Source organism: Acipenser ruthenus, chromosome 28 (genome assembly GCF_902713425.1).
Source record: "Acipenser ruthenus chromosome 28, fAciRut3.2 maternal haplotype, whole genome shotgun sequence".
NCBI lineage: Eukaryota > Metazoa > Chordata > Actinopteri > Acipenseriformes > Acipenseridae > Acipenser > Acipenser ruthenus.
This window is the reverse complement of record NC_081216.1, coordinates 9,821,012-9,839,034: the sequence shown is the minus strand read 5'-3', so window position 1 is coordinate 9,839,034 and position 18,023 is coordinate 9,821,012. Positions and strand designations below refer to the sequence as shown.

Genomic DNA, 18,023 nt, shown 5'->3' with positions numbered 1-18,023 from the left:
AACTGTATAAATGGGTAATTGTATGTAAAAAATAATGTGATATATTGTAACAATTGTAAGTCGCCCTGGATAAGGGCGTCTGCTAAGAAATAAATAATAATACTGGAAATCTGTTCTGACTGGACTTGTAACATTGTTTGTCACTTGACAGAACGTGGGCCTACAATGAATCTGCATGATTCACAAAGCAGAAACTTTCTTAATCATTGCATTTTGATGCTTGGAAATCCTAAATACATCAAATAAATGCATAATAATAATAATAATAATAATAATAAATCATACACGATGACATGGTAGATTTTGTAGTGTGTTTTATAAGCAGATACGCATGTCTTATTTGTATGGATGCTGTTATGTTGTATGCATAACTATTACACAAATCATGAGTGCAATCAATGTACCTGTGTTTGCCAGTTATCGGGTAGTGTGGAGTTATCATCATGCTTATTATTGCTAAGATTCAAGGTGGGGGAGATTTGCGACAGACGCTGTTTTAAAGTGAGTTGAAAGCTGCAATAAACAAACTTCCTTTGTTCAAAGTTTAAAACCAGTTGTTTGTTCATTTACTCAAAATAACCAGATGCAGTATGCAACACAAGCTTTCATATACCTAATAAACAGTGTGTTTATTTCTTATAACCACAATTGACTGTTATTCTACACATCTTGGAATTGTTTCAAATACTGTATAGTGGTCTGGTAGCCCTGCCCTGGTAGGGGCCCCAGAATCAGGTATTGCATTTATTCTCAAACTTTATTTCCTAATATAACTTTTTGATTCCCATTTACTGTCACCCCTTGTCTCTCAGCATCCCTTATTCACTGCCCTCTGTTATGCTTTTGCAGATGCTGTTAGTGCAGAGCAAACTGGGTTTCTTAATTGCACCCGTCTCGCTCATTCCACTGGCAGGTATAATCCTCTTTTGTGATTTACTGTCAATTGTATCACCTTGTGTGAGCATCCCTGAGTGTCTCTCTACCTTGTGAAGAGAAGAGTGGGGAATGTAAAGAGCTGCAAAGTATAGAGTATCAGCCATTTCCAGTGTGGAGAGACACTGTATGCACTACAGGTTTAGTGTCAGTGGCCAGTTCCTGTGCTTCAAACTAAATAACCTACAAGACTGTATTTATATTTCCTTCTCACTTACAAAGTGCTCAAACCTAAAACAATCCAGGGAGGCCCGGGACTGGCTAGTGGATGTCTGTTCAGGATTAAGGTGCCCTGCAATCCATGCATTCTGGTCAGAACTTTTTTGATTCTGGATACTTTGTGCAATGGAGGTATGTTTTGGACTGTTTTTGTTTTTGTTGTTCTAGAGAATCCATGTGCAATGTGCAGGAGTATCGTGAGGGTTTATTTGTAGTGTCTGCTTAAAATCACAACAAACGGCAATCTATTCAGAAAAAAAAAAACTTTAATTAAAATTCCAACTATTACAATTGCTTTAATCAGTTATAGGTTTTGCATTTCCAATGTGACTACAGATTCATTAACATTTCATTCCAAATCATCTTTTTGGCTGCAACACAGAAAGAGCATATGAAGCCGAGAGCCTGCCCCTCTGGAAGAGAATCCCAGGAATGCCACACAGCGCTTCCACTTCCACACACACACTCGTGTTCATTAACTTCTGTATAAATTAGGCAGCAAAAATCATAAATGTTGTAATGGCTTACATTCTTCACTGCCCTTTGTACTGTCTATACAGAATGCAACTATCCATCATCCAGGAACTAATCAAGCTTGTGTATTTAAAATGCACAGCCTCAAACCAGCCAAGATAGAAATGAACAGGCAGCTAAATCACAATGCATAAACAGCAGCTTCCAATTCTACTGTAATTATTAGCACATACCTCCCCTGAAATCAGTATACATGCACACATGTACAAACATACTCAAGTGTTTTATTTAAGTTTTAAGCAGGTACACAAATAGCTTAACATGTGGGTTATATAAAACCAAAGGTCACTATTGTGTGAGAACCACCATAGTTATATATACACATCTTGTCCAGAGGGCATAATAACAAATAAAAAATAAAACAGAAATAAAGCTTTGGAAATCTTATACCAACCCTCCCCAGTTTATCAAAATAATCCCACTCTTATCTGTGAAAAAACATTACCTGCGATGTACAGACACTGAAGTGTGATACTGAGTGACACAGACAGAAAGAGACAGAGAGAAGCATACCCTGTGGTGGAGTTGTCCCAGGACTCCATTCTAAACTTCTGAAACAGTAGAGTAAAGCAGGGTTAGTGAGGCCAGTTGCAGAAGCTCTAGTGACGTCTCAATGGGAGTGGAGGCAGTCCCAGGGACCCAGGGACACAAAGAGGGCTGCAACGTGCAGCTGGCTCGGGCTACATGGCCTTCACTTTAATCTGCTTCATCTTCATCTGTTTCTTTTCAATCTTCTTCTGTTCCCGGCGCTGCGCTGCCTCCTGCAGAACAGAAAGACATGCAGATGGACAAATGTAAGATGGACATACAAACAGATGTTTCTATATTCCCGCAGGTTCAGACACACTTAGTAACATCTGCTATGAAGAATGTCCTTATCAAGTGTCATCTCAATGCCCAGTAAGTGGGGATGTGTGTCCCCAGCAACAGATTATAAGAACCCAAAACTAAACTAAAATCAGAGTGATCATTTAATAGCTGATTATTACAAAAAGTTATTGATTGTGTTTTTTTTTTTTTTTTTAAGAAAATGTACATTTTTTCCACTGAAAATAAAAAAAAGATATCAGGTCTCAGGACAGCACAGTGCCCCTACTGACAGAAGGAAGTAGGCACAGGATTTATCATAACTTATGTACACTCCAGCTTTCACAGAAAGTCATGGTCCTGCTCCTTTCCACTCAAGCATTTTACCCTGTTCGACCCCCTCAATGCAAGGAGTCCCCCTACCTCTAGGCGGCGTTGTCGCTCAGGGTCCTCCTCGCTCATGATCCTCTCTTTCTCAGCTCTCTTCTTCTCTTCACGGCGGGACTGTGCTGCCTCTTGTCTCTGACCGTGGGTTTGCTTCAGGAAGTTCTCCTCCACTCGAGCCCTGTTCTTCTCAGCCTTCTGCTTTCCCTGGACCAAATTAAGAGGGACAGTCAGCCTCATCTGGCCAGCTCTTCCACCACAGAGCATTCTCCCAGGTCCCAACCAGCCCACAACCAGATGTGACAACACCCCAGACACACTTTCCATCTGCCATCTACTACACACTATTTAAATTGCTGTCCTGAGTCTCTAAAATCAGTTTTAAAAGACCAACAGAATGCTTGGTTAGAGACTAAAGTGTGAAGTACAAATCAAGGCAGGTTGCGAGGAGGCTGTTTACTGCAGTGTGTCTGAGCCTGCAAGTCTTACCTCTCTGTTGAGGTGCAGCTTCTTGACCTTGTCGATGCTGAAGATGACCATGTTCATCAGGGGCAGCAAGGCCTCCATGTCCTTGGGAGACGTGTTTCCCATCCCTGGCACTGAAGCAGCACACACACACACACACACACACACACACACACACACACAGGGGTAAGCAGCTGGACGGAGTCAGGGCTTCCAACAGACACATTTATATAAAAGCCTAGTAAATCGATACACATTTTACATAAACTTTTGACAAGAAGTCTATCATATCTGAATGAAAATCTAATGCAAATAATAACTGCCCACCCCCAATGATATCCATGTAACCCATGCAAAGGTTTGCAAAAAATGGTAGAATAAAACCAACTGTCAAAGACATACACTCCTGCAACAGTAAATACAAAATGAGTACCATTAGCATTAGGCCATTTTAATCCAGATGTCCCGTCCCCCCTCCCCCTTATCACTTATGCTTAACAATGTCCAAACCAAGTTTCTTCACAATGTAATCAGCACTTCACATGATATGTGCAACAGACAGACAGACAGATAGGTCTTCCCTAGACTGTGAAATCATCAATAACACAAATAACTACATATCTGTAAAAATGTTGTGTAAAACACATATCCTGTATACAGTGATCCCAATAGATATGAAATATGAGCTTCACTAATCAATCGATCGATCGATCAATGTCTTACCATTAAATGTAAACAAAAGGGTCTTCTTAGTTTCTGGCAGCTTTAAAGGCTGACCCTCCCTTTGAAAATGAGAAAAGAAAAAAGAAAATCAAGTACAAAAGCAGTTAGCACACCATGCTTTAACCCTTGAAACCAACAGGAGCCGAGAGAAAAAAAGGTTGTGGAGGGGGCTGCATTGTGCACAAGATCAAACACCACCCTTCAGGATGTGGAGGGTACTTCATTGTGCACAAGATCAAACACCACCCTTCAGGATGTGGAGGGTACTGCATTGTGCACAAGATCAAACACCACCCCTTCAGGATGTGGAGGGTACTGCATTGTGCACAAGATCAAACACCACCCCTTCAGGATGTGGAGGGTACTGCATTGTGCACAAGATCAAACACCACCCCTTCAGGATGTGGAGGGTACTGCATTGTGCACAAGATCAAACACCACCCCTTCAGGATGTGGAGGGTACTGCATTGTGCACAAGAACAAACACCACCCCTTCAGGATGTGGAGGGTACTGCATTGTGCACAAGATCAAACACCACCCCTTCAGGATGTGGAGGGTACTGCATTGTGCACAAGATCAAACACCACCCCTTCAGGATGTGGAGGGGACTGCATTGTGAGCTCCATGTTTACTGCTATCCAAGAAGTAACAGTGCCAAGCTGTTCAACAGGTGTTGCTGATCAAACTATATAAAACACGGGTTCTGTTTAACTGAGCACTCAAAATCCAAAACACAAACCAGAACTCATTCACAAGCAGGTGACCAAGAGCGCTGCAATCGGGTGACCAGTACACCAGATAAGTGTGTGTGACATTAAGAGCAAGTGCCTCCACTGTCAGGGATGTGCAGTCACAAAAGTGAAAGTTCTGGACCCTGAGATACAGCACCCACAATCTCTGCAGGAGCCACAGTCTGAAACCGGTCTGGCAATATACTGAGCTGAGGAGAGAGAGCAAACTCACGTACTCTTGCATAATTTTTGGACCAGAGAATTGGTCTGAGAAATGGATGGACTCGATTTTGTCGGCATGGTTGGTGAGGAAATGCACCATCTGAAAGATAAAAGATGCGTTTGTTATCTGGTGAAGAACAGATAAACTGTGATTGTATTATATTAGCTGTTTGTGCCCCCCTTCACTGTGTTTTAGCCTCACCTTGTTGTCCATAACTCCTTCAGTTGCCTCTCCCAACTCAGACAAGATCGCTAGAGACTCTGGAAGCCCATACTTCGCCCCTGATTTGGGCTTGTCACTGCAGAACTCACTCTGGGGAGAGAACAGCCAGACAGGGACACGGATTAGGGGTGGCTGTTACAGGAGACCACTCTCACCATGCTTCACCGATTTATTTCCATTTCATGTTTAAAGTTTCATACGCAAATCATATCAAACACACTACTTACTCTGTAAAATCAAACACACTACTTACCTAGAAGAATTGATGCTGTTTTGAAGGCAAAGGGTGGTCACACCAAATATGGATTTGATTTAGATTTTTCTTCTGTTCACTCACTTTGCAATTTGTTAATTGATAAATATAATCTATTAACATGTCTAACATGCCTATTTTTGACAGCATTTTTTCACACCTGCCTAAAACTTTTGCACAGTACTGAGATATATATATATATATATATATATATATATATATATATATATATATTATATATATATATATATATATATATATATATATATATATATATATATATATATATACACACACAGTTGTAATCAAAAGTTTACATACCCCAGTGGAAATTTATAATTTCTAGAAATTTTTCGAAACAATATAGGAAAACTCTATTGCAGCAAGTTTTGCATTTGTGGATGAGGAAAACATGTTACAAGAAATAGATCTACAAATATTTATTTCAGCATTTTTTTTGCAAAATTCCAAAAACGCTAATTCAAAAAGTATTCATTGCTAGTTGAGGCACCTTTAGCAATAATAACCTCTTTTAAATGATCAGAATATTTGGCAATGACCTTTTGGCATGATTCTTTAGTGATTTTTGACCATTCTTCAATTCAAAATGGTTCCATTTCATTCAAATTCCAAGGACTTCTCTGGTGCACAGCCTTCTTCAACTCATACCAGATTCTCAATCGGATTTAGATTGGGACTTTGACTAGGCCAGAACCTTGATTTTGTTCTTTGACCATTCTGAAGTAGATTTTGATGTGTGCTTTTGATTGTTGTTATATTATTATTATTATTATTATTTATTTATTTATTTCTTAGCAGACGCCCTTATCCAGGGCGACTTACAATTGTAAGCAAATACATTTATAGAACGTCCAGTTGCGCTTTAAACCAAGTTTTGTAGCGGAGGGTTTCAGATGATTGGCCAATATCTTTTGGTATGCTATGTAATCCATTTTACCGTGTATTGGAACTAAATTTCCTGTGCGATTAGAGGAAAAACAGCCCCCTAGAAGGATATCACCTCCATACTTGACAGTAGGTATGGTGTTCTTTTCTTTGTACGTCTCACCAGACTTCCTCCAAACATAACGACTATTAGCGTGACCAACATTTGACCAGAACTCATTCAAAATCTGTTCTGGAAACTTTAAGCGATTGTCTTTGCGACGTTTTCCTAAGAGTGGCTTTCACCATGCAATACTCAACCTGTGGTTGAAATGGAAACCCCAGTCCCACTTGCAGTCAATTCACTTTGAATATCTTTGGCAGTCAATCTCGGATTGTTATTAACCTTCCTCACAATTCTTCTACTAGTTCTTGGTGAAAGAACCTTCTTTCTTCCAGACCGAGGGAGCGTTGTGACAGTACCGGAGTCTTGTACTTCTTGATAATAGAAACAATAGTTGAAATTGGGATACTCAAATGCTTGGAAATCTTCTTGTATCCTCCTCCAGCTTTATGACAATAAATAATTTTCTGCCTAAGGTCTTCAGATAGCTCTTTACTCTCCCATATTGACTTATTGGTAATGACAGCAATCACCCTATGCCTAACCCTTTTATACTCTCTAAGAATGTTCACCTACAATCCAGCATTTTCTAGAATTAGGTTCTGCATTATCATATTGAAATTTCTAGCACCTTGTAGACAATACTATCATAGTATCAAAGGGTATGAATACTTTTGAATCAGCATTTTTGGAGTTTTGCAAACAAATTGCTGAAATAAATAATTGTAGATTATTTCTTGTAACTTTTTTCCCTCATCCACAAAAGCAAAACTTTTGCTACAAAAGATTTTTCCTAAAATTCTTGTTTTTGTGAAATTTCTAGAAATTATACATTTCCATTGGGTTATGTAAACTTTTGACTAACTGTGTGTACATACATATATATACATATATATATATATATATATATATATATATATATATATATATATATATATATATATATATATATATATATATATATATATATATATTGTAATATAGCGGGTTGTGAGAGACGGCAGGGAGGGGGTTAAAACCTCCCTGCAAAGAAAAAAAAAAAAAGAAACATGTGAGAATGCACCGTTTTGTATTGCTTTATTGTTTTATTTAATTTTCTAATTGATTTGTTAATTGTTTTATTATTAATGATTATCCACACCTGGGCTTTATTAGGGGATTTAAAAGGAGAGCAGGCAGTCTGCTGGGGGCTGCTGAGTAGAAGGAGGCAGAAGAGGTGCTCTGTCTCCGAGTAGCCAGAGAAAAAGTAAGTGCGGTGTCAAACCAGTGTGTTTCAGTTTGTGGTGTCAGGTAAACGGCTTAGCCGTCCTGCAAGTTAGTCAGGGAATAACCTGTATAGTTAGCGCTCCAAGAGGAGCTAGGTGTTTATTTTGTGTTTGTTTTATTTTTGTCTTTATTAAAAAATTGGCGCAACCGCGCAAGAAAATCCATTTCTGTGTGCTGGGTCGTATTTTTAAAGGGGCACGAACCCGTGTGAGTGGCAATCGTGTTACATATGGTGGCAGAGTGTGTGGGCGCCCCTACGACCCGAGAAATGGAGAGCATCGAGGAGTTATTTGCGCGAATCAATCGCAATACTGCTGCTCAAAGAGAGCAGACTGCGAGAATGGAGAGACAGATGAGCGAGTGGGGGTTGGCACCACTGAAGAAAAGGGAGCCAACAGAGTTGGAGCTGTTGCTCCAGAGATGGGAGCAGGCTAGCGCAGCTCCGCAATCTCCCGAGCCAGAGGGGAGGAGCTGCCGCTGCCGGAGCCCAGAGGGGAGGAGCTGCCGCTGCCAGAGCCCAGAGGGGAGGAGCTGCCGCTGCCAGAGCCCAGAGGGGAGGAGCTGCCGCTGCCAGAGCCCAGAGGGGAGGAGCTGCCGCTGCCAGAGCCCAGAGGGGAGGAGCTGCCGCTGCCAGAGCCCAGAGGGGAGGAGCTGCCGCTGCCAGAGCCCAGAGGGGAGGAGCTGCCGCTGCCAGAGCCCAGAGGGGAGGAGCTGCCGCTGCCAGAGCCCAGAGGGGAGGAGCTGCCGCTGCCAGAGCCCAGAGGGGAGGAGCTGCCGCTGCCAGAGCCCAGAGGGGAGGAGCTGCCGCTGCCAGAGCCCAGAGGGGAGGAGCTGCCGCTGCCAGAGCCCAGAGGGGAGGAGCTGCCGCTTCCGGAGCCTAGGGAGGAGGTGACAAGCGTACCTCCACCACAGCCCCGACCACCACCCCTACGGTCCAGTCCGGCGTCGCTGCGTTCAGTCCCTCACCCCTTGCTCCTGGACACCCTGTCGGTTAGCCTGGACCTCCCTTCACTTGACCTGGAGCCCAGGAGTCGGCAGGATCGGGCACAGTTCTCCACCTGGTCCCCTGCTCCGCTCCTCCCGGACATTAAGACGTCGCTGTGCTGCTCCCAGACGTCACATACGCTCCCCCTGGTCACTACTTCGCTCCCCCTTGCTGACCGGACGTCGCTGCACTGGGTCCCAGCTGCAGACCTCTGCCCGCTACTGCAGCCTCCAGTGCTCCGGTTGTCGTTCCGGTCGCCCCTGACAAACCGGTGGGGTCCCTCGTCGCCGGTGTGTGGTCCCTACCTGGCTGAGCCGGGATGTGGACCGATCCACCCTCGAGTTCGCCCGTGGAAGAGGGCGAAAATTGACTTTCTGCTGGGGGCTGCTGAGTAGAAGGAGGCAGAAGAGGTGCTCTGTCTCCGAGTAGCCAGAGAAAAAGTAAGTGCGGTGTCAAACCAGTGTGTTTCAGTTTGTGGTGTCAGGTAAACGGCTTAGCCGTCCTGCAAGTTAGTCAGGGAATAACCTGTATAGTTAGCGCTCCAAGAGGAGCTAGGTGTTTATTTTGTGTTTGTTTTATTTTTGTCTTTATTAAAAAATTGGCGCAACCGCGCAAGAAAATCCATTTCTGTGTGCTGGGTCGTATTTTTAAAGGGGCACGAACCCGTGTGAGTGGCAATCGTGTTACTATATATATATATATATATATATATATATATATATATATGGTGCAATAAAAGATGTAAAAATTACAACTTCAGATTGTGCAGCATGTCAGGTGAGGACTGGCTGATGCAGAGGATATGTACATTTATAACACACACACACACACAAACACACACACACAGAGGTTTCTGGGAAAGCGTCTTCTGTCCCTCCCTCACTCCACCTACCAGGTCCTGCATCTCCTTCTGCATCCGGGCCATTGCCTTCTTCGTGCCAACAGCGAACACAAACGTGTCCATATCTTCATCATTCAGTGTTACTTTGATTTGCTTGGAAAAGAAAGAAAAATGACAGTTAATTTGAACCGCATTGTGCAACCTTAACCATGTGCTGTTTCACTGACCACGACTAACACTATGTTTGGGACATTTACCTAAATTTACATTGTCTATTCCAAGATTAGTCCTCACCAGTGTAGTAACATCTCACTGACAAATTAACATTAATTTATGAAACCATCTCGTCATTTAAGACAAGGTAACCAGCAATATTTCAACTGTGTATGTGAAACTGGAATCTGAGAACTTTGAGTTAATGTATAGCCTTGAGGTTCCAAAGCTCCTCAGTAGAATACAAAGGATTTAAATGGTACAAAGTAGTAATAAATAACCATGTAAGGGACATGCGAGGCGACGAGACCCATGGTGTGATGTCTAGTGAGCAGGGGTACTGATGCCACGTTTCTGTGGAAAACTACTGGAAATCTCCCTAGAAAGGAAGAAGAGGCTCTACCGTACAGTTTTGGACTTTCTGTAAAAGAAACTTGCTTTGTTGTTATTATCTCCTTGTTATTAATTCATTTAACCATCTTTTATTTTTGCTCCTAATAAAAAAAAAACATAAAAAGACTAGTCTGACTCATATTTGGGTTTTGTATATTTTAACATGTACTGCGTCCGAGCTTGTATATTTGTGATTGAAATAGTGGGCAATCACACCTTCACTGGGACTTGCCCTTTCCTTTTCTAATTAAGCCAGCTACATTTTAGCAATTGTTCTTACACTAGGGTCTGTGAAACCAATCAATATCAATAATAGATAATCAATTCCAGTGAGAGGTACGTACCACTTGGTCACACGCTGGCTTCATCATTCTGGCAAGTACATTCAACAAGTCCTGGCGCTTCAGAAACTGCAACACACAGTTCAGAGAGGAAATTCAATGTGGTAATACTGTACACTGAACACACACCTAATGCTTTCCTGATCCAACTCTGAATGTACTTCATTTATCATACATGCCGATATCACAGTTTCAGTTTCTTTCCTCCATATTACTGCTTCATTTTTAATCCTCCACTTCATCTCCTCTGGGCTTTCAATTCTCTAGATTCCAGCAAAGGTATAAGAAAGGTATAAAACATATAGCCTGCTGTGATAGCATTGCTCATGCCTAGGAAGAATGGATTCTTAACCAGTCAGGTCTGCTGTGAGATTTGAGGGTCCTGCCCTGGCAAAGCAGTGAGCTGGAGAAGCATGCCTCACAGCACAGGTTGTAGATGTGATACCTTGAGCTGGAGGAGCATGCCTCACAGCACCACAGGTTGTAGATGTGATACCTTGAGCTGGAGAAGCATGCCTCACAGCACCACAGGTTGTAGATGTGATACCTTGAGCTGGAGGAGCATGCCTCACAGCACAGGTTGTAGATGTGATACCTTGAGCTGGAGGAGCATGCCTCACAGCACCACAGGTTGTAGATGTGATACCTTGAGCTGGAGGAGCATGCCTCACAGCACAGGTTGTAGATGTGATACCTTGAGCTGGAGGAGCATGCCTCACAGCACCACAGGTTGTAGATGTGATACCTTGAACCGGAGAAGCATGCCTCACAGCACAGGTTGTAGATGTGATACCTTGAGCTGGAGAAGCATGCCTCACAGCACAGGTTGTAGATGTGATACCTTGAGCTGGAGGAGCATGCCCTCACAGCACAGGTTGTAGATGTGATACCTTGAGCTGGAGGAGCATGCCTCACAGCACCACAGGTTGTAGATGTGATACCTTGAGCTGGAGGAGCATGCCTCACAGCACAGGTTGTAGATGTGATACCTTGAGCTGGAGGAGCATGCCTCACAGCACCACAGGTTGTAGATGTGATACCTTGAGCTGGAGGAGCATGCCTCACAGCACCACAGGTTGTAGATGTGATACCTTGAGCTGGAGGAGCATGCCTCACAGCACCACAGGTTGTAGATGTGATACCTTGAACCGGAGAAGCATGCCTCACAGCACAGGTTGTAGATGTGATACCTTGAGCTGGAGGAGCATGCCTCACAGCACAGGTTGTAGATGTGATACCTTGAGCTGGAGGAGCATGCCTCACAGCACCACAGGTTGTAGATGTGATACCTTGAGCTGGAGGAGCATGCCTCACAGCACAGGTTGTAGATGTGATACCTTGAGCTGGAGGAACATGCCTCACAGCACCACAGGTTGTGGATGTGATACCTTGAGCTGGAGGAGCATGCCTCACAGCATAGGTTGTAGATGTGATATCTTGAGCTGGAGGAGCATGCCTCACAGCACCACAGGTTGTAGATGTGATACCTTGAGCTGGAGGAGCATGCCTCACAGCACCACAGGTTGTAGATGTGATACCTTGAGCTGCAGGAGCAAGCCCTCACAGCACCACAGGTTGTAGATGTGATACCTTGAGCTGGAGGAGCATGCCTCACAGCACCACAGGTTGTAGATGTGATACCTTGAGCTGGAGGAGCATGCCTCACAGCACAGGTTGTAGATGTGATACCTTGAGCTGGAGGAGCATGCCCTCACAGCACACCCGCCCGGAGCACCACAGGTTGTAGATGTGATACCTTGAGCTGCAGGAGCAAGCCCTCACAGCACCACAGGTTGTAGATGTGATACCTTGAGCTGGAGGAGCATGCCTCACAGCACCACAGGTTGTAGATGTGATACCTTGAGCTGGAGGAGCATGCCTCACAGCACAGGTTGTAGATGTGATACCTTGAGCTGGAGGAGCATGCCCTCACAGCACACCCGCCCGGAGCACCACAGGTTGTAGATGTGCTCATTCTCCTGGTTCAGCTTCCCGGTGCTTAGCGCTTCCTTGCTCGTCCCATCGTCCCCTGCAACACAGATGCACACACTGTTACTGTAGTGCTGAACAGGTCCCCTCCCCACTGCACCTCCATCCCCGCAGCCTGACTCCAGAACATCTCTAAACAGGGGGCTCCATGGAAAGCTTCCTAGCTACTGCAATAGGCATAGTATGTGATACTGCAGTGCACCGCGGGTTACCTGTCAGTTGCCATAGAAACTCTTTTTTAAATCATGCACATTTATGAAAAAAAACCCTGCAGAACCGCCAGGTGGCTTAAGAACTTTAAAAAAAAAAAAAACCCTGGCTGTACACCATATTTATGAAGCATGCATGCAGTATATGTAGTTGTGTTCTCGTTTTTCTGAACTTCTCATTTCAAATACAGCCTACAGTAACCATATCAAAGTTAGCATATTCAAAAGTCAGTACAGTATACTACTACTACTAATAATAATAATATGCAAATTCGTATTAATCCTCATCATCATTAGTTACTCAATCAATTAATTTCAAATATGACTACCTTAAAAATGAAATAAAAATCTCTGAATCTTTTATCATTAAACTATTATCGTTTCTTTGAATTTCTATCCGAGCAAAATTGACGCATTTTAATAGTTTATTATTACTTTTATGGCCCGTTGTATGTAAATATAGGTGTTTTAAGCATCAGAACTGTTAAATGTTACAAAAGTAGTCAAACAAAAAAGTAATTGAGTCATTTTGTAAAAACAGTGGCTGTCCAGCACAGAGCTCTGACAAACTCAAACAGTCATTCTGCGCTCTCTTTTATTAAAGCGTGTGTAAAAGCTGCAGAAATGGATTGTTGGTCTCTCAGTTCACTTTCTTGTTTTAGTTTAATGTGTCATGTATTTTTCAGTATTTTCTTTTATTGTCAGCGTGAACACGTACCTCAATGCAGCAGTATTTGCAGCGCAATGCATCCTCTGCCTCATCTGACCCACTTCTGCTATTTTTGCATACTTCAAAACACTTGTTTTCTTTTGAATATTCATAAAGTGATTTACATTTTCTCCCCATTCTTCATCCTCTACAAATATTACGTTTGTGTAAGTATTTCAATTTAGTTTTTGAACAAATCGGTAATAAAGCAGCAAAATCCTGTAATTTTTCGGTAAAATGCAGAATAAACCAGAAACGCGGAACACTATGTATGAGGCACCGCTTGACACCTCATACCCTGCATACTGAAACCTCATACCCTGCATACTGAAACCTCATACCCTGCATACTGAAACCTCATACCCTGCATACTGAAACCTCATACCCTGCATACTGAAATCTCATACCTTACACTACATGATTTAAAAAGATAATTTTATTTATTTCTTCATTTCATTTATTTATTTATTTATTTATTTTAAAAAAAACAGCAGACACACAAGAACAGATGTGTTGCAGCTAGTTGCCTTCCTCAGTGTGTATTCAAACAAAATGTATTATATTTGTATCTAGTTAATTGGTGGTTATTACAATTAATGTATTTGTATTACAATTAATTTATTTTAGACTACACAATCTTTTTTACGACTGTACAAATGTATTTTACACGTTTCTTTTAGGCACACAAGCATTTTTGACAGGTATTTAATTCCACACATGCCCTGCCCTGCTCCGTTTCCCTGCCCAGCCCCTGCAGCGTTAGCCCTGCCCCATGCAGAAGCAGCTCTTCCTCACCCACGAGAGCGAAGTTGCTCTCCAGCAGCTCCTTGTGCGAGTTGTACCAGGCCTGGGCCAGCCGGCTGTTCTTGTTCTTGCCAATGATGTAGTTCATGATGTAAGCCAGCAGCCCGGTCACCATCAGGATCTCCATGTAGTAGCTCTCCCAGGTGTTCTGCAGATGAGAGGGCACCTGGAACACAGACACACAGCCAGTCAAACACAGCAGTGTCACCCACCAGGAGCACAGACACGCAGCATCACCCACCTGGTACACAGATACACAGCATCACCCACCTGGCACACAGACACACAGCATCACCCACCTGGCACACAGACACACAGCGTCACCCACCTGGCACACAGATACACAGCGTCACCCACCTGGCACACAGACACACAGCGTCACCCACCTGGCACACAGACACACAGCGTCACCCACCTGGCACACAGACACACAGCGTCACCCACCTGGCACACAGACACACAGCGTCACCCACCTGGCACACAGACACACAGCGTCACCCACCTGGCACACAGACACACAGCGTCACCCACCTGGCACACAGACACACAGCGTCACCCACCTGGCACACAGACACACAGCGTCACCCACCTGGCACACAGACACACAGCGTCACCCACCTGGCACACAGACACACAGCGTCACCCACCTGGCACACAGACACACAGCGTCACCCACCTGGCACACAGACACACAGTGTCATCCAAAGGGTTTCTGCCGCGGCTCTTATTATGTCAGTATATCTGAGTGTCTTTGTACGGCTGTTTCTTCAATTGTTTCAACTGGAATAGTAAACAAGCCCAATAAACAGTACTGACCCTCGCCGGCTTGCTGAGGCGAGCTCAATTTGAATAATCAGACTGTGCATCTCTACCTCTTTGTACAGCCCAGTACTCTGCAAACACATGGTGGGCTTGTCTTGTGGGGCAGGAAGGGCAGAGTTAAGGGTTTCCTTTGAAAGGGAGACTGTCCAGCAAAGACAGCGCTTAAGAACTAACATGAAGACGACTTGTAATGAGGACGTCCCTTGAAAAGTTAATCTAAAACATGACAAGGCGTGTAGTGAAATTAAAGCAGGAACAATCATTTAAAATGTTTGGTCAAACAGGCTTCTGAATATCTGGAGGAGTGCTGGGAGTACCCACCGTGAGGATGTTGATGGGGTCATTGAATGAAGGGTTTGATTTCTCAAAACCTTCAAACTCCTCTGCATCGTACTTATAGATGTCTTCATCCTGGAAAGCAGAACAGACAGACAGAGGTAAAATCATTGTAAAAAATTAATCATCAAAAACGTTTAAAAATCAGTCATTCTCACCATTGACTGATACTGATGGTCCCCCCTTCAGCCTCCCCCCCCCACCCCCCCCTCACCGGTGTCTCAGAGTCCTCAAAGTCCTCCTGGTTGTCCTCCACCTCTACAGTGGCTTCGTCCTCATCATCCTCTGTGGTGACGGTTCGTGCCGGCGGCTCGGTTGGCGGGTCCTCGCTCACATCCTCGAACTCGGCAAAGTCATTATCGTCGAACTCCACCAGGTCATCACCTTCGTCAAAGTCATCGAAGCGCGCAGAGGCGCCGGAGAGCAGGAGCACGAGCAGCGGGAACAGGAACAAGCTCCGCATGGCAGCTGACAGAGAAACAGAGTCAGTCTGTCCCACTGCTATGCCACTGCTTACACATCAATGAAAACAATGATCCAAGTGAAGGAACTTCACCCACAATTAATTGAAATGGACTGGTGAGACTGGACTGAATGAGAACATGCATTCCCCCAAAGCTGCACGAGAACTCAGTAAAATGAGAAGAGTCACATCGAACAACATTCATTTACTGAGAGACACCCGGATTAGAGAGAGGGTTTGATTTTCAATTTGGACCTGCACTGCCACGTATTTTTGGCTGCAGGGAAATTCTGAGGTTACCACAAGTGCTGAACCCTCCTAATGACAAGTTACAGGACAGACCAACATGGGGAAATACCAAACAAGTCCATTATTGAATCTGTGAGGGCATAAGGCAGAAGCTACACTGTATAAAGTCACCACAGACTAGAGTTCTTAGCACAATATAAAGTCCATGCAGACTAGAGTTATTATTGAACACATGCTGTTGAACACATGCTTGGTTTATAATTTGCTAAGTGCTTTTTCCCTCAATCTGAATTCAGTCTATTGTTCCTTAGTTATTTCCAACGCATCCAGATTGTGCAATGCTAGTGAATCTACATTATAGTTATTTCCAACGCATCCGGATTGTGCAATGCTAGTGAATCTTTCTTAACCCTGGTTGACAAAGGGATGGTGGTGCCTCCTCACAATGTGAAACAGTGCGCTCCCATTCAGTGAACACACCCGAGGAGAACTACCTGTAACTGGTATGGACGGGGTGGAAATGAGTGTAAATCCCCATCAACACTCCCCCTGACAGATGTAACGTTGATTTAATTGACCTGATCCTCAAATCTGTCTCTCTTAAAACCACTCCTTTAATCCTATTGTGATCTCATGGCCGCCTTTCTCAAACCTGTAACAGGCTGTGAATATCCTCACTATCTTGTAAAGTGCTTTGTGATGGTGGTCCACTATGAAAGGTGCTATATAAAATAAATATTGATTGATTGATTGATCTACAGATTATTTTTTTAAATGAACTCTCGTCTCATTTTACTACCTTGTGCAATCTATGCTTTGTTTGAAATTACCTTTTAAATCTCTCACAATATACAGGGCAGAAGCAAAAACTTAGTTTCTTATAAATACAGCATACTACACCCGCCCACCTTGTGGGTTAAACACGATCTTTAACTCCAGCAATGTGGAGTAAGCCTGTCCCTATAGGGTTATTATACGTCGACATGCTGCGCAGTGAGACACGCCTCCCCCGATACAGTTTGGGGGTTGGGGAGTTAAGCGACACACGCATGCGCACACAAACATTGCGCTTGCGCAGTAAAGGGACGCCTACACGCTGAGTCAAGCTTCCCTCAGCAAAATCCAACCCTCAGATTCTTTCATTTCTCTAAGTACATGATTGAATAAAGGCAATGTGCAAATGAGGCGTACACACCGTTTCTTTGATGAATTGGAAAGTAAACATCAGCACTCCTTCAATATATATATCATACTAGTGCTAATATCTAAATACACAAACACAAGCACCCATTTTACTCTCTAATCGCATTATCGTTATCATTAATATTACAAAACACACTGTACATTTTATATTACTTAGAATCAAATTATATTCTTAGGACCTGCTGTAGATAAACTTTACGAAACATGGTGTACAAATACAATTTAAAACGCCGACTTACTCATGCAATACAAACTGCCAGTTAGAGTTACAGTAGCGCACTGTGTTTCATTAAACCCTTCCTGGCTGTAGTGTCGTCCACTTCTACTTCAGTTACCCTCTGACTGGCTTGTTTGAATGCAAACCGGTGTTTTAAATGAGAGTTATCAGTTATAAAACACCTCCTTACCTGTTTGCTACGGACCTTGCTGTTGGTTTTGTTTGTGAGGTGAAAGGTTTAACCGAATCCGAATTACTACACTGCCCTTCGCACCGGGAGCAGAATCTCAGAGCGGAGGTTGCGTCAGATTACGACGTCAATTAATTATTCATGACGTACACGTTTCTCTGTTTATGAATACTGTTTACTGCCATCTACTGGATATTTGTAAACGTGCAGTACAGAACGGTACATAATGTAAATTCCTTATGTCATTCGGTATTATGTAAGTTACTTCTGATTACTTGGTGTGATTTAT

General features: G+C 43.4%; 1 protein-coding gene across 2 annotated transcripts; it reads right to left on the bottom strand.

Annotated features, from left to right (window-relative positions):
- Positions 1-1,400: 1,400 nt before the first annotated feature.
- On the bottom strand, positions 1,401-17,879 carry ccdc47 (coiled-coil domain containing 47). 2 transcript variants are annotated; one of them, XM_034057939.3, is made up of 13 exons: positions 17,735-17,879; positions 15,627-15,880; positions 15,398-15,487; positions 14,246-14,420; positions 12,451-12,572; positions 10,547-10,612; positions 9,648-9,749; positions 5,222-5,332; positions 5,034-5,119; positions 4,066-4,124; positions 3,367-3,476; positions 2,917-3,084; positions 1,401-2,447 (listed from the first exon to the last, which is right to left on the bottom strand). In XM_034057939.3, exons 2-13 carry the CDS (start codon positions 15,873-15,875, stop codon positions 2,367-2,369), a joined length of 1,419 nt encoding a protein of 472 aa, XP_033913830.2. In that variant the 5' UTR covers positions 15,876-15,880; positions 17,735-17,879; the 3' UTR covers positions 1,401-2,366. The 2 variants fall into 2 exon arrangements, with proteins under 2 accessions (XP_033913830.2, XP_033913829.2); XM_034057938.3 differs by lacking the exon at positions 17,735-17,879 and adding an exon at positions 17,567-17,690.
- Positions 17,880-18,023: the final 144 nt, after the last annotated feature.

Excerpts from the sequence above, each read along its gene's own strand:
- ccdc47 (XM_034057938.3), bottom strand. Across the intron at positions 12,573-14,245 it reads GAGCAACTTCGCTCTCGTGG|GGGACGATGGGACGAGCAAG; the intron begins GTGAGGAAGAGC and ends TCTGTGTTGCAG. Across the intron at positions 3,477-4,065 it reads CCTTTTGTTTACATTTAATG|TGCCAGGGATGGGAAACACG; the intron begins GTAAGACATTGA and ends GTGCTGCTTCAG.